This window comes from Pholis gunnellus, assembly GCF_910591455.1.
Source record: "Pholis gunnellus genome assembly, chromosome: 14".
Lineage (NCBI taxonomy): Eukaryota > Metazoa > Chordata > Actinopteri > Perciformes > Pholidae > Pholis > Pholis gunnellus.
In genome coordinates this window covers 2,256,017-2,268,730 of record NC_136541.1, presented here as the reverse complement: position 1 = coordinate 2,268,730, position 12,714 = coordinate 2,256,017, and the positions used below count along the sequence as shown (strand labels likewise).

The 12,714-nt window shown below is 40.2% G+C and overlaps 1 protein-coding gene across 1 annotated transcript in view; it reads left to right on the top strand.

Annotated features, from left to right (window-relative positions):
- The window catches only part of LOC306706744 (vasoactive intestinal polypeptide receptor 2-like), a gene marked incomplete at its 5' end in the record, with an annotated part of 32,019 nt that extends 30,291 nt beyond the window's left edge, over positions 1–1,728 (top strand). The window contains 3 exons of the mRNA XM_079173923.1: positions 517–646; positions 783–824; positions 1,268–1,728. Coding sequence (XP_079030049.1) covers positions 517–646; positions 783–824; positions 1,268–1,441 — 346 coding nt within the window. The 3' untranslated portion in view covers positions 1,442–1,728. The remainder of the gene's footprint in view (positions 1–516; positions 647–782; positions 825–1,267) is intronic.
- Positions 1,729–12,714: the final 10,986 nt, after the last annotated feature.

The window sequence follows — 12,714 nt, the reverse complement described above, 5'->3', positions numbered from 1 at the left end:
GGCGACTCCTACGGTTGCAAAAAGAAGTCCAATTGTATAGAAGTCTATGAGAAAAAACTCTACTTCTTACTTGATTTATTACCTCAGTAAACATTGTAAACATGAGTTTATGGTCTCAATCTCTAGTTTCAAGTCTTCTTCAATACAGCATGATGTTCATTTAGTAAATGATGGTCCATTTAGAGTCTACAAAACCAATGGGTGACGTCATGATGACTCTGTCCACTTCTTATATACAGTCTAATACGTAAACACATCTGTGTGAATTTGCTGCGCTATGCTAAAATAAATATGAAAGAGACCACCTGTGGCGGACAGGAGAGAAGGTGGACGGGTCAAACAAACACAGGGTTTTTATTTTAAAGGGTCATTTGTGATGTTTTCCTGTTGCTTCCTTGTGTATTTTACTTAGTTTACGTACTTGTTTCATGCCCAACCTTGATGTTTTCCCTCAACCTTTTTGTTGCCTAGCTTAATGGTGCTACAAATAACGATTCATTGCTGTTTTTCTCTCAGGAGATTGGCCAAATCTACTCTCCTGCTGATCCCTCTGTTCGGGATCCACTACGTGGTCTTCGTTTCTCTCAGTGAATCCATCGCAGAAGCTTATAAAATATTCTTTGACTTGGCCCTCGGATCCTTTCAGGTGCGGTTTCATTCGTCCCTTCACCCACAAAGTTATTCTCATTAAAATGCGTTATTGTTATAAATTGACTATTTAAGTGTTGAATCATTTGTGATGTTAGTCCATTTTTTTTACATTGCTGTGTTGTTTTCTTCAGGGTCTGGTGGTGGCCATTCTGTACTGTTTCCTAAACTGTGAGGTAAGCTTTACTCACATGACATTTGGCAGCGCTGTAGCGTTTAGTAATATTAACGAGAAGCAAACGCTGAGCGTTGCTCTTTAAATCAACATCAATTTGCATAAATCATAATTTTCTTTAAAAGATTATATCATTTTAAAAGATTCCCATTAAAGTGTCTGCATTCAGCTGATGCCATGCATACTTAAAAATACGCAGCTTCATTTCAATGTGGTCTGCAGTGGAAATGATAGGAAGTAAATTCTATTTTTATTTGGTCGGAGCAACATTATTTTAGTGTGTCTAAATTCCATAATTTTTTCCTTTTAAAATAATTTTTAATTATATTATTCATCAGGAGCATCGGGGTAAACGAGTGGTTCGATGCTTTGGAAAGCTGGTGGAAGTTTAATCACTTTTCTATCAGTAACACTCAAAACACATTTGTTTATCTATTTCTGCAGGTTCAGAGCGAGCTAAAGAGAAAGTGGCGGAGTATATGTCTGAACTGCCGCCTGAGCAGAGAACACCACCTCAACAGCACCTTCGCCTCCAGGAACGGTTCAGATCACATGGTGCAGTTTCACCGCAACTCCCGAACCCAGTCCATCCTGCAGTCAGAGACCATAGTGCTGTGAGGACCCGAGGGGATACCCTTTAAAACAAACAGTCTCCAGGTCGAAAACGTTTTTACAAAATGATTTTAACACAAAGTCGAGGGGAAGTACCACAAGGGTGGGACCTGCACATCGTCCCAGAGCAGATTTTGGTTTTAGCTTTACAAATCTCTGCGAGCCTTCAAAATGTACCTTAAGTGGACCTGAAGCCATTCCGATCCATCCTTTGAGGGTGTGCTTGTGTTTGGTTTCAAGAGTTTTTTACGTTGTGTTAATAACTGTGCAAGCCAAGAAAGAACGGATCTCCAGCAACCTCATATTTTGTCCGTTTTTCCTTGACCTGTGAGGTAAGAAATGTACGTACTTTAATCTGTGTACGTTAAAGGCATCGATGAAGAAATATGTGTAAGCGAAACAGTTCCATTCTTCTCGTCGTGGGGAGCAGAGCTGAAGACTTTAGATTGAGGGATCGAGTTGCAACCACGTTGCAGCCGTTGCACTGCCGTGTAGGGGACATACTATTGTGACAATGCATGTGGTTGATGTACGTGAAACATTTATGAGTGAAAATAAGTATTTTTTGTGAAGGCTAGCACAAAGGGAAATCTTGAAATACGGTTGTGTTCGTGAGTTACTATAACTTACATGGAATTATAGACTGTGTATAAGAAGTGGACGTGGTCATTGTGACGTCACCAATTGGTTTGTGGACTGACGTTATGAAGCCTTGAGTCCAGTGATTTCGCAACCGATCAACAGAAGTGACCATATTCGGAATGCGGAGCAGTGACGTAGAGTATACGTCTCTGGTAGCCACCTGTCAATCACAGTAAGCCCCGCCCTAAAGCATCCCCTGCTTTATGGTCTGTTTGACTCTAAATGGACCATCATTTACTAAATGAACATCATGATGTATTGAAGAAGACTTGAAACTAGAGATTGAGACCATAAACTCATGTTTACAATGTTTACTGAGGTAATAAATCAAGAGAGAAGTAGAGTCATTTTCTCATAGACTTCTATACAATCGGAATTGTTGGGGCAATACGATCAGGTAAGATGTCTGTCAAGGTTTCACTCAACCAAGCATCAGAAAAGCAGGTCAAGCTACATGTTTAGCTAATTTAATTAATGGTTTTCAGAGCATGTTATGTGCAGGTCAAAGTTTTCATTCCAGCTTAAAGGCAGCAGCAAATTTTATCCCTTGAGTATGCAGGAAAAGGTGACAAATTGTCACTTTAGTGATGTATTTGGGGCTCATAATGGCCACACCCACCCATCTGATACTTTAAAACCGCTGCTAAAAACGATTCACAAATGCACAAATGAGCCCTGGTTTGTCTGGGCCGCTGGTATAAACACCGGTAAACAGGGTTATGTACATTTAATGATACGCTGTTATTGAGAAGTGTTGTGCATGCTCTATACTCTTTATCTGTGCTATGATGGTTTTGATTCTGTGCTAATCGTCCCACAGTGACGTGAGTTCATCTACGCTGTAATTTTACATCAATTCAAGTGACAACACTGTTTTCTCTTGAAAAACCCTAAAACCTCTTTGCCCCATCCCACTGGACAAATAAGACCAATATAGCCTTAGAGGAATATTATTTAATCTGAAGAAATTCAAATACTCAAGATTTGGTTTAGTTACATTTGGGAATGTCACAATGTTAACAATCTTTCAAATTAAATTTAAATAGCCAACAGGTTGCAGATGAGAAGAAAGTGCTTGGGTATGTTGCGACAAACTGAAACTTCATTTCCATCTTATTTTTGGCCTAGATTGTCAGTTTGTTTGTCTGTTGGTGAGCAAAATATATATATAATATATAAAAACTGCCCAATTAATGGCTATGAACTTTAATGGCTATGAAGTTGAGCAATTCAAGAACTGATTTTGGTGCAAATAGAGCCACTATGTGGTCATCTAAGCAGCTTAGTTTAACGGTTAACAAGTACAATAGATCACTGATCAGTTTAAATCTAAAGATCAATTTAACATCCATGAAGATCTTGTTTTTGCCGACCTCCAGTGGTTTAACGTCTTACCTTCCTGTAGTGATGTACATGTGTACTTCAGGGTGTGTCAGTACACAGTGATACCAATGATGGGTGTGGTTACAGATGCAATGGAGCACATTTAAAACAAGTTAATAGTCAACAATCTGCTTCAAACTTATTTTCATTTTCTTCAGCAGAATCAGGATCATCTCCCAACAGTCACCAGTTTAAGCAGAAGTGCCAGGTGGAAACAGGAACCTAAAAGAACATAATCATTTGCTTGTGAGTGGGAATATTGTTGCTTTTATTCATGCAGCAAGCGTTACGCAGCAGTTGCATAATATTTTCAGTGTTTGCCTTTCTTCATTGCTGTTGGTCAAAGCTGTCAATGTGACACATTCTTGTTGAATCTAATGTACATTTTTGTCAAGAGATGACAAGAAAAAAAAGGAAATGCTTGCTTTGTGTAGCGTGCCATATCTGTCTCCATGTTGTGTTTAAATTGTTGCCACAAGTAAAGAAAATCAGGTGACACTTGGATCAAGGCATACAGAGTAAGGGTTTATTCTGAGTAATCAAATGTTCTTATTCACTATCTGTTAAACAGCTCTCTGTCCTGTTAAGATCTTTGGTGAACAAAACACTAAAACCACTTACTGTCCTCGATTCGTGGCAAAATTTGATTACTTCTTAAATTAACTTTAAATTTCATTAAGATACATTTTTATTTAACACTCTAAACCAAACGTGTACTCTTATATACTTTAATCATAAGCCAGGCCCCACTGTGCCTTAAACATATTATTTAACACGGGTCTGGACCAAATACACAATAAAATGCTAATCTTAGTTGTTGTCCGGAATCTGGTTGATAAATCTAGGAAGCAAATTAAGGAAATCCTACATGTTTTTTTGCGAAATTAGGTGATTTTAGGGCACATGTTTAGGGTCCTGGAATCTCCTGGTTTTATAGATACACCTGAGTATCATCTGCATATATTTTCATTAGTCTCAGGGATGATGTTGTCCATGCATGTAGATTGAGAATAATAGAGGGCCCAGGATTGAACCTTGTGGAACACCACTTCCCAAAGAAACTTTAGCAGAATTGCGCCACAGCAATATCTAAGTGAATACTGAAATTTTGAAATTTTGTCAACATTTTTAAAGTTTGTGGATAAGAAGTGTTACAAAAAAACAGCATGATGAGCTGAGAAAAAAGTTAATTTGCTTCTTTAAGGCATAACATTTCCCAATACACTTTTCTTTTACATAATCTAAGTTATTCAGGAGGAAGTAAAGCTAAGGCATAAAAAAATACATTGGGAAAGCTTCATCTAGTCTAAGATGTTCACTTGCAGTCATTTGTTTTCCTTGGCATTATATTTAAAAGACCCTGTCAAGGCAAACAAAGAAATACTTTAATTTGTGAGAAATAAGAGGTTCTGGTAGCTGCCATGCACACAATCAATCAAACATTATAGTCCAATACAGATGTACTCTATGCCTTAAGAAAAGTGTTACCAAATATATATCAAACAGGATGTCACCATGCTACTCAGTGTATCATAAGACGTCTATGTGACTGTGAGTGGTTGAGAGTATACAAACGCTGTAGACCATGTACAACACAAACAGTGTTGGTCTGTCGAGTGATTTCATATTTAATGTTGATGGCCGTGATGCTGAGTATCATGTCGTTATTCAACACGTGTATTTGTCTAGAGACACCATGAATGTCATGCAAAAAATGATTGATAAAGGCTATCTTTGTAAGCATTGCACGGTGTGAACGTTACTCTTTAAGACTTTGCATTTTGATCCTGTTAGTGCTTTCAGAAGAATCAAACTTAATTATAGGAAATGATTTGTCTGCGTAACAAAGTCCCTCACAATTCAAATTAAAACTTGTTGACACATCTTTAAATAGGAGGGCATGTTTGTTGTCTTTGGGTTGGCTTATAAGAATACTCATTTTAATGTGTATCAACCGAAGCCGTCAAAGATTTTGTCATGTATTTTAATTATTGCAGCAGACCAAAAAAGCCCCAAGCAATTGGTTCTCTTCTATAATTTTGGTACATTTTTAACTAATTATAGTAAAATCCTTTTCAGTCGTAGTTATTCTTCTTTTGCAAAACTGCGTGCGCACACTTAGATTACGTCATCGTTTACAAACCGCAAAAGGGTCTATTATTTAGGGCCACGTCGGACATATTGGAGCTTTTAAAGTTTTTGAAGTTTTGAAGGATGTTGATGTGAACAATATTTCGTGGAACAGTCAGAAACTGGTTATTATGGCTCCCATAACTCCCAAATGATGTGAATACAGCAACAAACAAACAACAGACTTTGCTTATTGGACCTCCTCAGTTCTCAGGACTGCCTGACTCTTCCGTTGCACCTGTTCACGTTTAGGTGAGGTCTAATCAGACAGAAGTGAAAACACCTGTGAAGGTATGGAGACTATTTCTCCTCCTGTAATCTCTGTCAGTAGGCAAAAGGGAGAAAAGCAATGAGTTTCTGTTTTGTTTGCTTTGTGGGTCTAATGTTTGCTAGAGTTGATAAAAAAAAAAAATGTCAGATGGACTCCCGGTCAGCCAGCTGGTTCTCTTCCCAGTTAACATTCTGCTGCTCTTGAACGATGTTCTGCACATGATGGATTACTTATTAATAACGATGGCTTTCTGAATGAGCCAGGCCCTTGAGCCAGGCAGTGCACCATTACAGCTGCAGAACACTCGTTGTTTCTGTGCTCTCTACCTCTGATTGAGTTTCAATCAACAGCTTTGGACACACCTGGGCCCGGTGGGCCACATGCATGAAGGACTTGGCTGCAGCAGACCTCCGGTCCTACCGTGTCTCTGTGGTTTAGCTTCCTTCATCCGTGCGTCACGTTTTCACACACACACTACTGACGACATTTTCCTCTCATCTTTTCATTTATTTTGACTCACTTTTTGGTCAATAAATACTTTTATTTGTTAAATACCTCCCATTTTTTTGTCACAGTTTCAGAGCCGGGCTGAGACAGTATCTAGGAGGTATAACAAGAGCCGTTTGACGAACATACATTTTTATTTCATCACAGTTCACAGAATCATAAAGTAACAGTTCGTTCATGAAAGCTTGTAATGTAAAATGGTCTAAACTCTGGTTAGTTTTTCTGATTGGTCTGAAGTGAACAGAAGAACATTGTAGTTATTGAATACGAGCGACAAGTAAAAAAGAAGTTAAAGTAACAGAAAATGTCACATTCAAAGTGTTTGACTCAGAAATAATATTTCTATTTTACAATCAACACTTGAAATGATGAAGGCTCTCGCAAATGTACAACATGTAAACCATACTTTGTTGTTCCATTTTCACCTTTTTACTTAAGATTATATTTTCTTTTTCTTTTTACAAAATGTACCAAAATGAAATAAAAACTATGAAATCGAGGCTCCTCCTCCTCCTCCTCCTCCTCCTCCTGCTCCTGCTCCTCCTCCTCCTCCTCCTCCTCCTCCTCCTGCTCCTCCTCCTCGTCCTCGGGGCTGCCCGGCCTTTGAGGTGACGAGCTGGATGTTCAGTCATCTCTGCAAAGACGAGCTGCCTTTTATCGGAGCTGACAGAGCGACTTGAGGCAGTGACGCCGCTAATTGGGAAGGGGGAGGGGAAAGGGGGGAGGAAGGGGGGAGGACGGCTGAGCACATGGCTCCATGTCGCTGGTTGCTGTGTGTGGGAACCAGAGTCCTCCAGAGGGGCGAAACTGAGTCTTTACTGCAGTGTCTTTAAATTAACAGCCAAAAGTTAAAAACATATATGAGGCGTTTCAGTTCTTTAGTGACTCTATCAGCTAGTGGCAAACAGGTTCAACTTAACAAATGTGACACTAAAAACAATCCAGACACAGAACAATTTCAAGTAAAAAGAAAGTTTTACATTTTTAAATCTGAGTGAAACGGAAGTTGTTGCGTCTTTAGCGTCTTTACATTAAATCCCTTGCATTTGATTGGAGCGCTAAAATGTGGGCGGGCTTTAGAATGTTCACGTTAAAGTAACGGAATGATGACGGATCGGTGTGAAGATATTATTGGTTGAAATTGGTCGGCACTGGCTCACGTACAGTAAGTGCACTTTATATTTTGTTTTACAGGATGAAATGATGATTGGATTTTGATACAAAGCTACTATAAATAGATTATTTTCGCGATTTGATTTTTGCTCATCTTGTTAAATATGTGCATAAAATGACCACGCATGTGATCTAAAGTGGTTGACGGAGCATTTTCTTCAGACACGAGGAGTACAATCACTTCCTTTTGTCTTTCTGATTTATTTGACACCATCCGAGCAAACCAGTGTAGCCCTATTATCACTGTAGTGCCACAGGCATGAACAGATGCATTATAGACCATCTGCTACACACAGTTATCAAAGTTCCTACAGCTCTTTACAGCAGATCTGATGGGATAATCAGGCTAACAAGCTAACATTTGATGAATCAGCCCACCAGAGCTTAAGTAGATAGTTCGTGGCCACCAAAGAGGACCACTAGGAGTAACACTGTTAATATACTTGATATAAAGAGTGAGGTAGTTTATTTTTAAGAGTGTATGAATGTAACGAGCAGGAATTGACACGTGTTGCTTGACTTTTGTAGGAAAACGCACAAAAAATGAGGAGTAACTTTTTCGTAGGATATCATACGAACCGTTGAACGAGGACACGTTGAAGTCATCGACCTCATTCCAGTCTTTTCTTCCTTTCCGCAGTGTTTGAAGTCCACTTTCACATCTCTTCTTAAATTTCGTGTGAGGTTTACCGATCCTCATAAAGTATTCACAGCCTCATCTGGGCCGCCCCGATGGTTTCAGACGAGTTTGACATTTTAAGGAGTTAAAAGCTGGACTACAACACCGGTACTGTCGGAGCGGCACCGTAATAGCCAATGAGAGAGACAAGCCGGAGCAGCTGATGGTGGATCCAAGATTTATCCATCCCTTATGTGTAATTGCTTATTATTATAGTCACGCTCACACGAGGAAGCCGGAGATGCGGTGTAAACATGCAGCATCCACACAGAAGGGCCGTCCTGCCCGGGAATCGAACCCTGTTTCTGTGAGGAACCACGTGCAGCCGTGCTGCCAAGATAATCTAAATAACCATCTTATTTCAGTGCATGTTTGAGATGAGTTACAATACAATCTGTGAAGATTATCTTCATGTGTGAGATGCAACCTGATTTCAAAATGTAGGACTTTAAACCTCTGCAGTCTGTAGTCTGAGCCCGGCTGCAGTCCTTTCAGAAATCTGTGCTGACCTGACAAGTGGCGGCATCATTCTGAATGTCTCCTCTCCTGCAGGAGGATCGGGCCCCAGACAGGATATTTATTTACAGGATACAGAGGCAGAGAAATCCTTCGTCCTTAGTGGGCGAGAGTCGCTGCCTCCACCTTGTTTTTTTCGGCAGCTGTAGTGACACTTTTAGGTCACCGCTGTGACATTTCACGTGTTTCCATGTTCATTAGTTCAGTCAATGAACAGACCACGGCTTCTGCATGAAGAGCAAGCTGAGATCAGCACTCCAGCGCTGTCTGCTGCTCAGGGGAAATAAAATCCGCCCGTGAGGCTGCACTATTTTAATGCTGCAGTGGAGTAGTTCTGTTAGTTCCTGTGTTCACACATGTTCAGTTATCTGATGTAGATATGATTTACTAGGATTTATATTTGTTTATCCCAGTATGCATTAAAGAAAGAGACATAAAACAGCATTTTGAGTCTTTTCAGTCTTCTTGGTGGAGGAGAAAGTCAGGAGGCTGAATCTTTAGAACCAAATTAAATGAGATATTTCTTTCATTTTGATGTTGAAATGTGTCCTTTAAATTAAGATTCAAGAGATATTAATCTGCACTAACGCAAAGCTTTATTACATGTAAACATGTATTGTTTTGGAGGGGGGGGTAATGGAGGCTCAATGTGCTATATACTGTATTGATTTGATTTGATATTTACAGTTCAGTTGAAATGTCACAGAATTGTTGTCACGTGGCTGTTGGTCTCAGTCGAGTCAATCATGGCTTACTAGTTGTGTTGAGAAGGGCAGAAGTCATTTATTACTGCCATGAAAGTATTGTTTCTTTATTAATTCTTGCCGATGTGTCCTCTACCTGTCACTTGAATGTGGTGAGGTTGTGTCTGAGGGAGCTCTGAGGGGACGCGATGATGTGTGGTCGATTGGAGGCTTGACATCGCCGCGGTTCAGGGGTCGAAGGCGGAGCACGTCGTTACCGTAACGGCCGGAGGTCGAGGGCTGTCACTCCGGCTCAGCCGACAAAACCCGAGACGTGTGTCCGAGATCTCAGCCAAACCTGCAACGATCAAGCCGCCGACAGTCATCCAGAGCCAACACTCGACCTCGCCAGCTCGAAGGGAATTCAAACCAATCGATTCAAATGAGTCAAATTTATTTACAGCGCTTTTGAGCTTTTGTTGACCTTTTACCTCGACAACAAACGAGCACAGCACGTCCTTTTCTTCAAAGATCTCTTTGCAACCTGAACAGAATGATCGTAGTTTAAGGTTCAGCTGCACTTAAAAAAAGGACACATAGACCTTTGAATTTGTGGATATCTTTTATGTTTTTTTTGTGTAACTTTGAAAAAAAAAAAATATTTCAGTTTGGCTTGCTGAAGGACACTTTTTCTCTTTGTACGTACAAAACTTGAGTCATGTGAATCTAGATCCTTTTCAACAAAATGGTTTAGAAATTAAAAAAAAATGTTTTCATAATAACCTGGACAGCTCCCAGATGGGCAAATCCGTGGTAGCGACCTGTCAATCACTGTGTAGCCCCGCCTTAAAGCATCCCCTTCTTTATGGTCTGTGTGACTCTAAATGGACCATGATTTACTAAATGAACATCATGCTGTATTGAAGAAGACTTGAAACTAGAGATTGAGACCATAAACTCATGTTTACAATGTTTACTGAGGTAATAAATCAAGAGAGAAGTAGAGTCATTTTCTCATAGACTTCTATACAACCAGAGGAGTCGCCCCCTAGTGGTCACTAGAGAGAATGTCAAATTAAGACACTTATGCATTGGCTTCCGTTTTCAGAACCAGCGGTTACCGCCTGAGCTGCACTCCCCGGTATTTTGGATCATTGTTGAGGTTCTCTGGCTCGCAAACTCAAATCTAATCAACTCTGTTTCCAGCAGCAGCAGGAAGCTGTTTTCAGTGAAAAGGCTGTACAAAAACAAACTGTACAAAAACAATCTGTACAAAAACAAACTGTACAAAAACAATCTGTACAAAAACAAACTGTACAAAAACAATCTGTACAAAAACAAACTGTACAAAAACACTTACTGTGTCTGCTCAGCAGACACAGTAAGACACTAGCTGGTGAACATAGTGGAGCTTTTAGACAGATATTTCCTCCAGGAGTTGGTGGAGATCGAAAACAGAGCGAAAAGAGAGAAAAATATCGGACTTCGCGCGTCACAAACATCACTAACTTAACTTGAAATAACTCAACATCACTGTGGGACACAAACACCGATCTCCTGGTTGAAAGTTCTGTGTTTGTTTGGCTCTTCTCTCTCCCACCATGTGTGTGTTTGTTTTTTTTTCTTTTGCTTTATACGACGTCATCACACACATTTTTTCTGAGTAATAATGACTTCGGATGGGCTTGCATTGTTGTCGAGCTGTGACTTCTGACACAGCTGCAGGCTAGCTTCTTCCCCCTGCTTCCAGTCTTTATGCTAAGCTAAGCTCTGTGTTTCAAAACATGTCTTTAACCATTGGTGTAGTGATCCGTTACGGGACTATATTAACTCTGCGGGGTTGTGTGTGTAACCGTATGGCACTCAACAAAAAAATCTACTCTCTGGATTTGTGAAATCCATGTTGTAACAGCGCTGAGGTCAGCGAGATTCTTGTGTCAGTCCGTGTTAGTGTCAAGATGTCTTCAGATGACACACGGGCCTGGCTGACGTCCTCAGGATAACATCACCACTCACTGTCGCTGTCACACATGAAACCATCTATTCTTTGATAATGGACGCTCCCTGGGAGCAAATTAGAATCTACGGACAGAAAGCTCTCAAGAAATTCAGCGGTAAGACGTGCCCTTTAAGCCCTTTAAAGTCTGTGAAAGTGCCTTTGTGTTTTCTGTTCCGCAATTTAATCTTGCCGTTACTCTGCGTCGGGTGGCTCCATCATAATGGAAACGAGTCCATTTTTAGATCTAATTTACAGCCGTGAACATAACATTTTTGTATTTAATGATAGATAATTATAATAGTTAAAGAAAATGGATCATAGTTAAACGTTTTCCAGAGCAGCAGATGTACATGAATGCAGATAAAAACCGAGTGCAGCGAACACATCATGAAGAATCGGTCATTACATTTTCTTTGTCAACCGTTCACACGTTCCTACGAGCAGCAACATGCTGTGAGAAAGCAGCGATGACATTAATGCGCTCGGCTTGATGTCGGCAGATAAACACGATCAGCGATAAAACAAATGACTGAAAATGAGTTTATTCCAGGTGGTAATTTTGGAGGGAAATCTTTCATGTTGGCTATTAATGGACCAGATGAGCTCTTGTCTGCAACGTATACTCGTATATTGATTGATACATCAGTATATAAGGCAGCACACTTTGTTTAGAGTAAAATAGACCATAAAGCGAAGTACGCTTTAGGGCGGGGCTACCTTGTGATTGACAGGTCGCTACCAGAGCTGTATACGGTGACGCCCAAATATAGTCACTTCCGTCAACTGGTTGCAAAAGACCAAGATGGCGACGGCCAAAATGCCAAACTCGAGGCTTCAAAAACGCAAAGGCCTCTTCGTGACATGATGTAGTATATTTGACTTTTTACGGTCAATGTCACCGGTCATTGTTTTACTGCATTACAACGCTCACCTGAAAGCTCCTGTTGCATCGCGGAAGCCACTACTTACAGAATTTAAATTTTTATCAGGGTCGGAGGACGAGAGCTCCAGTTTCGAAACAAAGATTATCTGCTTGGCTAGATTTGGGAATTATTCTGAGGCTTGTTTCCTGATAAGATCACACTATAAGTTTGGGTTTATTTGACTTTTCTTTGCTCTCGGGCAGGGCTTTATATGAAATTAATCAGATTTTATTCTTCATAGTGTCTGATAGTTGCAGCAGGGCGGTGTTGACCTCCTGCTCTTATGTTGAAATCCCTTTTAAATCTGTGGGATTGAAGAAATCTCCCATAATTAAAGTTTGCTGACTCTACCAGGTCGGCGAGGTTACTGGAA